Consider the following 14,122-nt stretch of genomic DNA (forward strand, 5'->3'; position numbering starts at 1 on the left):
CTCTTAGGGTCTCTGTGCATCCATCCCGCACAGACAACCCTTATCCAAAACTACCTGAACCATCCCAAACAAGGAACATTTCAACTCAAAAAGGCAAACTGTTTTCTTTTCTTTTTAAAAAGGTATGAATTGGAGTTACAATCCCATCACATAACCTTAAATTACAGCAGGTTATAACCACCAGCACACTATAAATCAGAGAGAATAAAGTTTCATTGATGCAAGATTGGCAAATGATTCATGAGATTTTGCACAAGGAGGAAAAGAAGGATTGCGCACAGCGCTGCCTTCCCCACTTGACCTACAGTTTCTGGTATTTACAGCACAAAACTATAGCTCTCTTCACAAAACAGAGATTACAAAAGCATACCCACTTTAAAGTCAAAATACAGACGGTGGGCCTATGCCTGCAAGAAACCTCTAGATGTAAAAATCTGTCTTTGCCTGTACAGCATGTAGATTTTAGAAACTTAGTATCAGTACAGTGAAGCTATTCCATTAATTCAGTTCATATCCCTTTCTTGCAAGGGAATATTTTGTGTATAATCTGCAAAGTGAATGGAAAGATACCATTTTAAGTACACTACTAACAGAAGCACAACTCTGTTGTTTGACAATGAAAAAAAAATGTACTTCACATTAATTTCAATTTTTAGCTTTACGGCATACTAATTTGGTTGCCACCCATTGCAGCAAACTGATAGTTTCATTAATATTTTTCAGGCTTAAGGAAAAATGTTTCCAGTGCTACAGTTTGATTCTTTACATTTATAAAAAAAGAAGGGATCTGTGAAGCTGCCCCTTACTTTTCAGTTTTGAAGAATATTGCACAGCCATCCACATGCTTTCTCTCCTGCTCAGACATGATTTTGGCACGTGACTTTGGAGAAAAAAATCCATCATACCCACGCTCTTTTAATGCTGGCAGAAAGAGGGTGAAGTATTGCTCTGTTTCCACTTCCTGGAATTGAATACAGTTAACGTTACAATGAAGAAAATCAGTGACAGGTTAATAAAATAAGTAAATGCTCCCACCACTCTATGTACCCAACCAATATAAGCATATGTTGTCAAATAACTTGTTGCCAAAACTACACATTTATGTTGTTTACACAGAACATTATATCACATTTTAGACTAGTTGTGTGATGTATGATGAACATATTAGGATTCCTGCAGATCAAAATTAAAAGGGTGTTTTAAGAAGGAAAAGTGGCAGGCGTATTTTGAGAAGTTGTCCTGAACATCAACAGGAAACCACACCAATTGTTTTTGACAGCTAAAAAGTGGATACTCTCCTAGGTTAAAAATTTTTTTGCGGCAGCCATTAGTGTTCGGCTTGGTGAGCTCTCTTTTACTGAAGGGTTCTCCCCATTCTAGAACAATGTATTTTCTTGGACACCAAACACCACTGCTACTCAGCTTGTGTCAGCTTTTTAATTCAAGCAGCTATTCTCTTCTTCCTGGGTGATGGTTTTTATTCTTATAATACACTATATCTTGTTTAAAAACAAAAAAGTAGATCATCTTTAAAGCCAGCACCACTTAACTGTACTCAATACCTAGGATAAACTCCTACCAACATGAAAGCAACATGTGTGTCAATTCAGCGGATCACAGCTTAACTTTTAAGTGTGAGTGTAGTCCCCTTTGATTTCAACTGGACTGCTCACATGCTTGAAGTTAAGCATATATGCAACTGCTATGCTGGGTATGAGTCACAGCAGGGGATTGGAGGAAACAGCTTTTTGGTTAAAACACAATTTCTTCCTTTACTCAGTAAAGCCTGTTGTTGTATAACAACCCAAGTAGTAAAATATTTAGGAGGCTTATAGATAATAAGTAGAAATTCTAATGCAAGTTATGTATTAGTTTAGCTAGTTTTCTATCGTTTTAAAATTACAACAAGGCAACTATGCATGCATTCTGTAACGAGCACTTTGAGGTTCACCACTAACAGTGAGGATAAAATGCTTTGAACAGAATATTGTCTCAAAAGGTGGTATTCTGTTTTCAGATAAAAGCCAAAAAATTGTTGTTTTGTTACTGTTACCTGAAGACTAATGATATCTGCATCCCAGTTCACGATTTCTTCCATGATTCCCTTTTTTCTATACTCCCAATTTAATGCCCAGGACGGGCAGTAGCCATATAGCTGCCGAGTGGCATATTTATCACATAACACATTGTAACACATAACTGTGAATGAAGCTAGGAGGAAACATAAGAGGGAATTACTGATGAATATAGATAAAACATAGTATTTTTTTCTTAAGATACCTATTGTTGTATGTTACATCCCCTGTGTTGGAGAGTAAGTCAATATGTCAATAAGAGCACTGGGTTTTTTCCCCCCTAAGAGTTTAATTAGCTGGAGTCCTTTGAGCCAACAACTGGCATAAAAGGTTAAACTCTGGGAAAAAGCACCTCTCACTTGCATGTGCAAATTATGCATTTGTTTGTGCAAAAGGTAACTGTTCGCAAAGTTCTTAGTTGCTTGGCCTACGTTTGCACTATTACCCATTTTGGGCATACTAAAACCTGGAAACAACTATAGTTAAAATAAAGAACAGTGGTCGGTGCATACATGCATCTCCCACTGACATCAATGGGAGTTGTAAATGCAACCGATACATCAATCAGGTCCCTATTTTAGGGTTTGTTTTTCACTTAAGTGACTCAGCAAGCATCTAGAGGAGCCAAGGGTCTCTACAGGATTTTTGTTTGGGAAAAGCAAGGAATATAGCGGAAACGATTGCTAATTGAGCCAAGAGCTAATATCTATTGCTTTAGCTACTTTAAGGAGGCAAGAGATTAATTAAAAAAAAAAAAAAAAAGTTAAACAGTACAGGATGTTGATGTATGCATGCCCAGCAGAAGGCTAAATATAGCAGAAATGTCATGAATAACCTTTTTGGAGAAAACATTGACAATGTTCCATCCATATTTTACAACTATAAATCTGTTATTAAAAAAAAGAAACCTTCACAGAATCACTAGCAGCCTTAATTATTCGCTACATTAATGGCATTGGTGCAATACTGTGCATCTGAAGCCACATTATTCTCTGAAGACCCTACTGTGTTATCACTAAAGTAATGCATTTCGGTTTGAACAGAAAAAAGTATTCTTGTTTTAAAACAAGCAAATTTTATTAACAAGAAAAAAAAGGAGGAGAGAGAGGAACTTGTACTGGACCAAGGAAAGCTGTTCCATTTTTAATTTTTTTTCTTAAAGTGGATGTTTGCAGTTCAGTACAAGCAGCGTCAGAGGGCACCAAACTAACTTCAGTACCAGGCATTCCTGTGCTTGTCCTATTGCAGCTGAAGGACCCAGGGGAGCAGAGAGAAGAAAAGGAAAATAAAAACAGATCCAAGAGCTTCTGGAACTACATTCAGTAGCAGTCTAGAGGTGTTGCCTGTGGTATTTGTGTGCAGTTATTTGATGATTTTCACTATTTCTGTGAAACAGTCATGAAAGTTTCCTTGGTTCAAGTCAAACTCAATTTGGTATCTGCCTTATCAGGGCAGTCACTGGCTGTACACCTAGGAGACACTGAGCTCTGACCTTGGGAAGGTAACTGCTTTTGCACCAAGTGAAAAGCACAGGCAAGGCTGTGTTATTCTTCTCAACCGGTGTCACAAAACACCTATAGGGGAACATTGTGGGCACAGGGAAGAACCCAAAACAGTTCACGGCTTTTTTTTTTTTAAACTTTAATTCTCTGTATGATTTAGAGATTATTGCAGTCAGTTAGCAATAATCTAACTAGATCTTTGCCATAGAATAAATTGTAGAAAGTTTAAAAATATGCTGTTTTTTTAAGACTGACCCAAATTTTAAAGACATAAAACTTATGCTTAATACTGTCAGTTAAGTACAAACATTTGACATGTTTTTGTCAACAAAGCATTGACAGAAAAGGAGGGAAAAAGGCCACAAAGTTACCTGAGGGAAGAATTTGGTCTCGTTCTTTTAAAGTAATCCACGGCCTTGAAGGCAGCTGCTCTGGATGAACTGAAATTAGAAACACTAAATTAAATGAATCACTTTTGTAAGTATCAATGTAAGTCACTATCTTAATTTACAATCAAGCTGATGGCTCAGTAGCATTGCTCCATAGTGTGCTAGACAAACCCAGAGAGGAGCTATGCCCCAGTCACATGAAATTTCAAAGCCTGTTTAGGCTCAAGGAAAGAAAGAGGGGTATGAAACATCATACAAAGGCCTAAAAATTGTAAGTGCAATAAAATAACAAATTCAGCAATCATGTAGCTTCTCCGTGGTTTCTCAGCACCTGGGAATCCTCTGTTGCTCTTAATATATCACAAGGCAGCCACTGAAACACTTCTGCCCCACTGTGAAGTTGCCATTTGACCAAATTTTCTCATCTGGTATTATTACTGAAATCCCTCTCCCTGGGGACCTTATTTACACCAGTCAGTTTGCATGTACTGCATGATTGGCAATAAAACTACAAAGGCCTTTGTCCAAGAAAAAAGTCTTTTTTTAAAATGGTATTAAGGAAATTGTGTGCAATAGTTTTACAACACATACCAGTCAGGTCCAGGTGTGATGGACTGACTTTCCTTTATTCAATTTGCACATAAACTGCAGTTTCTAACAAAGTGCACTAAAGAAAAGTTGAGGGAAGTCATTAATGTTTAAAGAATGTCTTACCAAAAGAAACCCATACATCTTTTTAAGGTTTGTATTTACTACTTCTTCAAAAAGACAAAGTCTGTTTGTAGGCAGGACTACAGAGTTAATCTCTCAAATACACCAAATGCTTTAAAAAAAATAAAAAACAACCCTACAACCAACCTCTGTTTCAGTTTGCATCCAAATATTTGGAGAAGGGAAACTGGACACAAGCTAAAATATTCAGCAGTGAATTAAGAGTGGCTAAGTTATAACCCCATAAGGACAGGATTTAAAACAAATGTGTGAGATCCTTAATCACAGTGGTATTTCTGGACTGAAGCTTATGAGCACTTCAAATCATGCTGCTTGTAATCTGAATATAATAAAAGTAAAAAGTACCAAAATAGGAAACTGAAGCCCTCTGTTTACTAATAAGGTCTAAAGCAGGGGTGGGCAAACTACGGTCCACAGGCCACAGCCAGCCCATCAAATCATTTAATCTGGCCCTCAGCTCCAGTACGGAAGCGGGTCAGGGTCAGGGTCTGCGATTCCCAGCCAATGGGAGCTGCAGGGGTGGCGCCTATGGATGGGACAGCATGAAGAGCTGCTTGGCTGCACCTCAGAGCCAGAGAGGGGACATGCTTCCCGGAGCTGTCTGCAGTAAGTGCTGCCCGTAGTCTGCATTCCTGAGCCCCACCGTGCCCCAACAGCCTTCCTAATCCCTGACCCCCCTCCCGCCCTCCGAACCACTTGGTCCCAGCCCGGAGCACCCTCCTGTACCCCAAACCCCTCATCCCCAGCCCCAGTCCAGAGCCTGCACCCCCAACTGGAGCCCTCACACTCCCTCCCCTACCCCAACCCCCTGCCACAGCCCTGAGCCTCCTCCCGCCCTCCAAACTCCTTGGTCCCAGCCTGGAGCCCCGTCCTACACCCCTCAACTCCAGTCCCACCCCAGAACCCTCAACCCCCCACATCCCAACCCGGAGCCCCCTCCCTCACCCTGAACTACTCATTTCTGGCCCCACCCCAGAGCCCTCACCCCCTCCTGCACCCCCAATCCCAAGTTCGTGAGCATTCATGGAACCACCATACAATTTCCATACCCCGATGTGGCCCTCAGGACAAAAAGTTTGCCTATCCCTGGTCTAAAACAAGGACAATGACCATGCAAGCCTTTCCCACGTCACCCAGCAAATGTACCTCAACCTCTCTGGATGAAAGGATAGTTTGGTTCCTTGTCAAATTAATCCTTCTCTCTACTGAGACTGCCAACAATTATGCCAGTTTTTATAGATTTAGGAGACACTGATGCTCACCAACTTCTTTTGGATGTGCAGATCCCTTCAGGAAGAGCTTTAGGAAAGCCAAAACTTTCCGTTGTTACTGATCAGTTCTGGACTCATACCAGTGATCTAGCAGTAAAGGGCACCATATTCCATATACTAAACCCTGAGCCATCCAGTTAACTAGGAAGCTAGATTTCTTCATGCTCTACCACAAGTTATATCTATTACAATACTACTACATCAATTTTGTTATTTCAGTGGCAGGAGTCCCTGGACTCGACAGTAACATAAAAGCAACTACAAGTGATTCAGAAACTCAGACCCTCAATTCAATGCTATCAAATAGAAGTGAAAGTGTTTGGCAGTTAGTTATGTATATCAAACTAAACTTTTGGCTGTTACCTGCTAGATTGTCAAGCATGTAGTTCAGTAACTTTCGTGTTCCATCTGGGTCCTGGTACAGGCTGAGAATATCCTGTGATAAAGGATTGCCTGAAAGAGATTCAGAACAAAAATGTGATAATTCGCTACCCGAATCAAAACTTGCACTGCAACTGGACTTTCCTGAAAGGGAGGAAGAGCTCCCCCAGGAGGGGATGGACAAGATGATCCACTAGGTCTTTTCCATTTCCAATTTCTATAAAATTCTAGAATCTAATAATGATAGATGATATAGAAATAGCTAGCACAGATAATAGTATACTTTCATTTCAACTGAGCAGTAACTTAAGTGGTTTATAGTTTTTACTTCAAACTCACTAAAAACATTCATTTTTATATTTGGAAATTATGCACTTAACTATTGCATAAAAACATTTTCTGATTTAAAAAAAATAGTGAGGGAAGGACAAAATGGGCAGTTCGAGGCCACAGATAAGTTACTTGTAGCAAAATGTGCAGTGCCACTATGATGGGGTTCTCAAACTGGGGGTCATGACCCCTCAGGGGGTTGCAAGGTTATTACATGGACGGTTGCGAGCTATCAGCCTCCCCCCAAACGCCACTGTGCCTCCACCATTTATAATAATGTTCAATATAAAAAAAGGGGGGTTAATTTATAAGGGGGGGGTCACATTCAGAGGCTTGCTATGTGAAAGGGGTCACCAGTACAAAAGTTTGTGAACCATTGCACTATGACATGTACACTCAAACTGCACCATAAAACACATGCACAGGTGGGTGGGCACTGCTCCGGGGCAAATGTTAAGTCTTGCTGAGGGAAATGCTTGAAACAATTCTCAAGCTTTCCCAGGCTGCATGCATTTCATATTACAAAGCCCAAAAGTTTCAAAAATCTGAACTGAATGTAAGAGCCAGCAATTATACTTTCCAACAATTTCTGGGTAAAAGAGAAAAGTTTCAGGAGAAACAACCTCACAATGCACTTCTTAACTGTTCATGCATGCAGAATGCATCTCTTCCCAAGAGTACCCAGACTCAAGGATTTTGAAACTTTGTATAGGGCATGCACAGTGCATAGTTTGACAGTTATGCCAAACTGAAAAAACTGATTTTTCCTCAAACCCAGAGAACGCTCTTCTACCCAGTGTGGAGTATTTTACTTGCAGAATTTCAACTTTCAAAGATCAGTCAGTCTTTTACTACTGTCCTATAGGAGACTTCATTCATCCTTGCTTATCTCAAATATGGCCAAACGCATTTTGCTTCATTTTCCAAATTAGCAAACTTTGGACGCATTTTGCTTCATTTTCCAAATTAGCAAACTTTAGACCAAGTTTTAAACAAGAAGTTTTTTTAAAAATAAAAAAAAAAACACCAAAAAATAAATCAATTTATGAATAGGGTTACTAGAAATCTGCAGGACATTTTGCCAAATTCAGAAAGTTTGGGGATTTTCCCCCTAAAAACGCAAGTCCTCAAAATACAAACTCTAATGTAATAAATATTCTCTTTATCAGGGAAGTATATGCATTTTCACTTAGTCAGCCAAATTTTCCTCTTCTAAAACAACCTCCACAGCCCTGAAATCTCATTTACTCTCCCCTTTTAAAAGCATTCATATTACCTCTAGAGTATCTTTCTTGCCATCTCAGCACCCGTACGTTGAAGGCCAAGTATACTGGGTTTTTTTAAGAATGCAGAATTATTTTCATATGGAGAACGTGCAATATTCTTCCAGTGGAACACGTGCAGGAGAATATTTTTTTAAAGTAAAAATATGATCGTATTATTGGACAAAGACAGCGTGCTATCAGAACACCGTGCAGTACTACTTTGATAGAAAAGGGAAATTTCCACAGCTTTTTAGTTCTTTTCCAGATCTGTTCCCTCCAACGCCTGCTTTCTGTTTTATATATCCTCCCCAAAAGTTATACATCTTCTAAGTAAATGCTGATGTTTATTAGGAGACTAGAATTCAGACTAAATTGTTATTAACTTACAATCAGAACATCTTTAATAACTCCTCTACATTCCACACAGGCAGTCACAGTCAGTCTGTCATACCTATTATTGTGAATTCCTCCTTCTTGCTCATAGCACATGATGAGAACAAGAGTATCCAGATTCATGAAGACTGATTTGGTAGCCTTTCTATAATTTAATTGTTCTGCTTCAAGTGTTAAAATTATTCTCTCCAAGAACAATAGAGTTATCTAAATAAAGCTGTTAGTAAACCCAATGTGGACAAGAATTTTTATTATAAAATAATGTTTTAGTATGATTTATACAGTTTTATTTATTAGGTATAATTTTGTTCTAGGAATGGGATAAAGGTCTCTGGAGCAAATACAGCAGAAGCAGCCACGCATGCCACATATTTAGACTATAACTTGCTTTGGAAGGGAGTTTTAAAACACTATGGAAAGCTACACAACCCAAAAGTATCAATCAGGAGAATTATTAGAAGTGCACTTACCTTTCAAACCTAGGGTTTGTAGCTGGAAGAGCCGTCCAAGTTCATAAGGCAAAACCCGTAACAGATTGTTATTTAAAAGCAATTCCCTGCAATAGATGAAAAAATAGTTTATTAGCATCATTTTAGAAGGATCATTCTCATGACGCTACATGCTGTGATACTCTTGAGGGATGCCTACTTTGGTTTTCAAATGGTTATACTTTCTATAAATAAGATTATAGTCTTTTACATCTCTAAATTCAGAGATAAGGAACTAAATACCAAAATACATCAGAGAAAGGAGACAGCAAACATGCAAAAGGTCTCAGGTTTAGGTAGCATGAAACTACATTAATTTTTGTACTGACCTTTGAAGGTCACTTAAATGGGATAAGAAGAAAAAATCTTTTTTTAAATTGAGTAAGCATATTATTTGGAAGGGAAGAAGTACTACTTGTGGGCTCAATGGCTAGTTGAAAGGGTTTTCTATTTGCAAGCTGGCTGAAAGCCAGCATTGAACATTTGTAGCAACGTAAATTAGCTCAATGTAATTAGTGAATTATCCATGTAAAACATTAGCCTGACACACGGGGATACTTGAAAAAACAATAAAACATTCAGGGATTTGGAAGTTTAATGCTACAGAGGATTCCTTAAAAATAAAACTAATTTGCCTTGCATGTCTATATTACTGTAAATCTGTAAGAGTTTTTCAGAAAAATTTATTCAGAAAGTTGAACAACAAAGTTCATGTTCACTTGTTCAAATATGCATCGACAGACTCTTGGGAAGTTAACCGGGGCAATGCTTCTCACCTGAGAGATACCATGTTTCCTAGTTCTGCTGGTAAACTTCTGAGTTTGTTGGATGATAGATCCAGGTAAACCAGATTATGGAGCTTGGCAATATCAGGTGGAATGCGAACAAGATTATTGTCATTGAGGTGTAGAGCAGTCAAGTGAGTCAGTGACCAAAGTGACATACTTAAGCACCGCACTCTACCTAAAAGAGAAAATGTAAAGAACTAGGTCTTCAAACAGCTTTTTATTATGTCAAGACAATAGGCACAAGTCATAGGGAATGGAGGAGTACACTTTTAACGTGCTGCATGGAAAGATCAGATGTGGAAATCCCACTCTTGGTAATAGAATGGAATTTTGATTTCTTACCCTAAATAAGTGCTGAAATATACCCCAGGAGGAAGAACTGAACTCACTCAGCAGAATTTATCTGCAACATTTCGTCACTAACAGGTTTTAAATGACCATCCAACACTTATTTTGAGTAGGAAGGAGAAATGGAAAGGAAAGAAAAAAAAACAAAAGCAAGCCTGCTTTTTGCAAGTTAGTTTTTAACCAAATCTATTCAAACTCAAAACTTGACAGTGTTTTGAGGCTAAACTGGAAATTCTCTTGAGTGATCTTAGAAGTCAGGTGTTTTTCCTTAATTATGTTCTCTCCCTTCTCTGAAACAGAGCACCTTTATAAGAGAAGAGTTCATATCAGTATTACTATACATCAAGAGCTACTCCTAATCAGCAATTTAGCCATTCCAAGATTTGAAAAAACTCACCCGAGATTTCTAATTCTGCCCAGTGAGACTTCTTCCCATTGGCTATCTCGTCTGCCGACATGATGGTGTAAATTCTGCGAGGATCTGGAGGATCATATTTTTCCTTTGGCATCCCTGTTAGTCTGAAAGATTGCCATGATTATTACAGTACATAGCTGAAACAACAGATTTTCATTTTAAAGCCAAGCCATCTGACAGATTATACTCCATCAGCTTGCTTCTGCAAAAATGTGTGTACTTCAATGATACTTCTCACAGTGCATGAAGAAAGTTAAGCATGTGCTCATGTCTTTGCAGAATCAGGGCCAATGTAGGAAAGGGGAGTTTCTTCCATGGAAGTTTGGTTTCTAAAGTCAGAATAATTGCATTATCTTATACTGATCGACTAGTAGAATTTCAAGAGTATTCCAAAATATCCATCTCGCTACTCCAGATCTATTAGCCCATACAACTGCACTGTTATTGGCCACGTCATCATGAAGCAGCTGACACAACTGCTCCCTCCTACAGAAAACAAGGATACAAACAAGGAAAAGTCCTCAGATTAGTGTATAATTCACAGCCATTTAATTTCCAGGTATAAAAGTCCTTTTTTCAAGCTTCAGATTCAAAATTCTTTGTAATTTGGATCTGTGTATGTGCATTAACCACATTTTTGCTTTCTGTAAATGCTTACGCTTTTCTTCTGCATTGTGCCTCCCAATGTTTACATTAAGAGACTCTTACACTACCTGTAATTGGTGACACTGAAAAATAAGGTGGAAGGTAAATTTCCATTAGCATTATTATTTAATTATAGGGTTACAGCCAATCCAGCAATTAGATTTTCTGATTATCTCACATGCTTTATAGTCTTTTCAAACTGAGCTTGCGTTTACCATGAATGGTGCCTTAGAATGTGTGCTAACCACTTATGCTAAACTACCTGTTTAACCTTGTATTTATCTGTGACACTGAGTACATTTCCCAGACCTGAGGAAGAGCTCTGCACAGTTCAAAAGCTTGTTGCTCTTACCAACAGAAGTTGGTCCAATAAAAGATATTACCTAACCCGCTTTGTGTCTCTAAGTTCAAATGATATATGTTTTCAGCAGAGTGGGCAGCTCTGAAATTCCATTCCAGTAAAAAAGATGAATATATTTTACGTATCATGTGATGAGAAGTGGTTCTCTCTATACACTCTTTCAGACTGTGCTGAACAACAAAATAAAGGCTTTTGATTTGTAACAATTATAATCTGTGGAGTTGCTTTTACACACAACACATGTATACTTCCATTTCCTGGAATTTTAAGCAAAGTCATCTACGGAATGCATGTTTTCCTTAGTAATTATGCTTCTAATATATCTGAAAATGTTAAAATAATTGTAACTTCTTTGGTATGCTGAAATGACAACTCAAAAAACCTACGAAGAATTTGAGGAAGCTGGTTCAAATTATTTCAGCCAGTCCAATCAATAAGTGTTGTGCATCTCTGATTCATCAGCTGATTGATCATTCACTATTTAGAAGATAGCCTGAATTTGGAAGAGTTTCATTGGTACAAAAGACAAAACAGAACTTTAGAGAGAAGGTGGGTGAGTTACAAAGCTCATCTCTCTCACCAACAGAAGTTGGTCCAATAAAAGATATTACCTCACCCACCCTGTGTCTCTAATACCCTGAGACCAACACGGCTACAACAGTGCACACAAAATAGAATTTTTCCATTTAAAAGGCCAAGGCCTGAGTTATCAAAGCTTTCCTTGAGCAACCGTCTCAGTTATTATACAGAAAACAAACTTTCTTATGACGAACTCACAGTAAAATTTCATTTATAATGAATCTGAACAAAGGTTTCAAATATCTTCAAGGTACATAGCAGTACGCAAACCAAAGTGCTAATGACAGTGAACGTCCACTGACAGACGAAGCTGTATTGCAATAGAAGGGCTACCCTGTTAAGAGGATTCTATACTCAGGCTGCCCATGTGCACCAATTTCATTCATCCGTGAACTGAACAGACTAAGCAAAGAAACAGTATTTGTCATGAGTAAATCAGAAACTGGTTTCAGAGTCTGAATATTAGGATTTTGCTAATGACTGATTTCAGGTTACAGATTTCACTGATGTACTGCTAAGTCTTCAAAGCCGTTCATGTAATACAGGGGTTGGCAACCTTTCAGAAGTGCTGTGCTGAGTCTTGCATTTATTCACTCTAATTTAAGGTTTTGCGTACCAGTAATACATTTTAACGTTTTTAGAAAGTCTCTTTCTATAAGTCTATAATATATAATTAAACTATTGCTGTATGTAAAGTAAATAAGATTTTTAAAATGTTTAAGAAACTTCATTTAAAATTAAATTAAAATGCAGAGCCCCCTAGACCAGTGGACAGGACTTGGGCAGTATGATTGCCACTGAAAATCAGCTTGTGTGCCGCCTTTGGCACGCGTGCCATAGGTTGTCTACCCCTAAGGCAATACAACAGCACACTGTCCCAGCTCCAATAAAGAGATTCCTCCAGTCCCATCCAGGACTCCAAAAAGAAGCTCGTATTTCCACAGTATTTACAAGGTTCCTTGCTTTCAGACATGCACCAGGAACTTACACTACAGTGAGTATGCACCTCCTTCTGTATTCTACTAGCACAACTCAAGCAAACCAGAGCGGTTCTACAAAGTAATGAGGCTCTATCAGCACCAGCATCCAAGTCCTCTGTATGTGGAGGGATCTCAAAACTACAGGCTCCGCCAGCCTTCGAGTGCAAGACCCAAATTCTAATCCCTGCTGGAAAGGGCACGACAATACCACCAACCCCAACATACAATAATTCAAGATCACGGCCCCACTCCGTTAGATGCTCTACAAACACACAGTAAGACAGTCCATGCCTTGAAGAGCTGTTGTTTAGTACTGCAGTGAGTAATGTTGTAATTTGTTAGCATTATTTGAAGTTGATCCCTTAATAGGAAAAGAAACTTTATAACCTAGAAATAATTTGTTTGGATTTATGTACATTCCTGCAAGGGGGCAACATATGGTCAGCTGGATAGTGCAACTCTGTTGGTATGCCAATAAGTGATGAAGAATTTATGGGGCACTATTTGGATCCCTTAACTGTTCTTTTTCAGACATTTTAACGGGAATTTGTTTAGTGCAGATTTTTAATAAAGCAAGTATTTGTAGTGGTTTTGAAAAATTAAATGTTTCTGTGGAGCCCAAAGACTTAAATCACAATAAAGTCAATCCATTCTGGCTCCAAATGGACATTAAGTATTCCACGTCACTCCCCATAAGAGAGGTGGTCCTGCTGTTTGCCAAAACTTCCTCATCCCTTCTTCTAATGTGCGATTACTATGGTTAGTTGGCTGCTACCCTTAACTCCATAAGCCCCGCATTTTGCCTGGTGCAGTACCAGGGTCCAGTGGTTCTTATATTTACTTAAAACTTAGCATACCAGGCTTAAAATTGAATACTCAGTGCAACATATTCATAAATTAAATCAGTGTAGCTGTAATCCTCGGTTTGAGACTAATGCTATACATAAAACCAACCCATGTTCAACCTGGTTATGCTTGCGTACCAGTCTGAGAACAGCTAATGTGTCTAAATCTAAGACATCTCTGCCTCACGACCTTTATCCTGTGTCTGTTAGGTTGGGGAGCAAAGTTCCTAGGATTTGGCTGTGTGGAAGCAGGTAAATGTACATTCTGGTTCTCAGCAAGAATTCTGAACTATTATAAAATGGTAACTACAGTACCTGGAGCTGAATGCTCAATG

The 14,122-nt window shown here is 38.6% G+C and overlaps 1 protein-coding gene across 2 annotated transcripts in view; it reads right to left on the bottom strand.

The window, feature by feature from the left end:
- CNOT6L (CCR4-NOT transcription complex subunit 6 like) overlaps nucleotides 1-14,122 on the bottom strand; it is a 65,299-nt gene that overhangs the window by 13,846 nt on the left and 37,331 nt on the right. The window contains exons 2-8 of one of the 2 annotated variants that reach the window (XM_075066088.1): nucleotides 10,360-10,481; nucleotides 9,603-9,789; nucleotides 8,809-8,894; nucleotides 6,333-6,422; nucleotides 3,949-4,017; nucleotides 2,054-2,211; nucleotides 807-961 (exon numbers count right to left, since the gene is read on the bottom strand). In XM_075066088.1, coding sequence (XP_074922189.1) covers nucleotides 807-961; nucleotides 2,054-2,211; nucleotides 3,949-4,017; nucleotides 6,333-6,422; nucleotides 8,809-8,894; nucleotides 9,603-9,789; nucleotides 10,360-10,481 — 867 coding nt within the window. Of the gene's footprint in view, nucleotides 1-806; nucleotides 962-2,053; nucleotides 2,212-3,948; nucleotides 4,018-6,332; nucleotides 6,423-8,808; nucleotides 8,895-9,602; nucleotides 9,790-10,359; nucleotides 10,482-14,122 lie in introns of those variants that run through there. The other variant, XM_032784483.1, reaches the window with a different exon arrangement.

This window comes from Chelonoidis abingdonii, chromosome 5 (genome assembly GCF_003597395.2).
Source record: "Chelonoidis abingdonii isolate Lonesome George chromosome 5, CheloAbing_2.0, whole genome shotgun sequence".
Lineage (NCBI taxonomy): Eukaryota > Metazoa > Chordata > Testudines > Testudinidae > Chelonoidis > Chelonoidis abingdonii.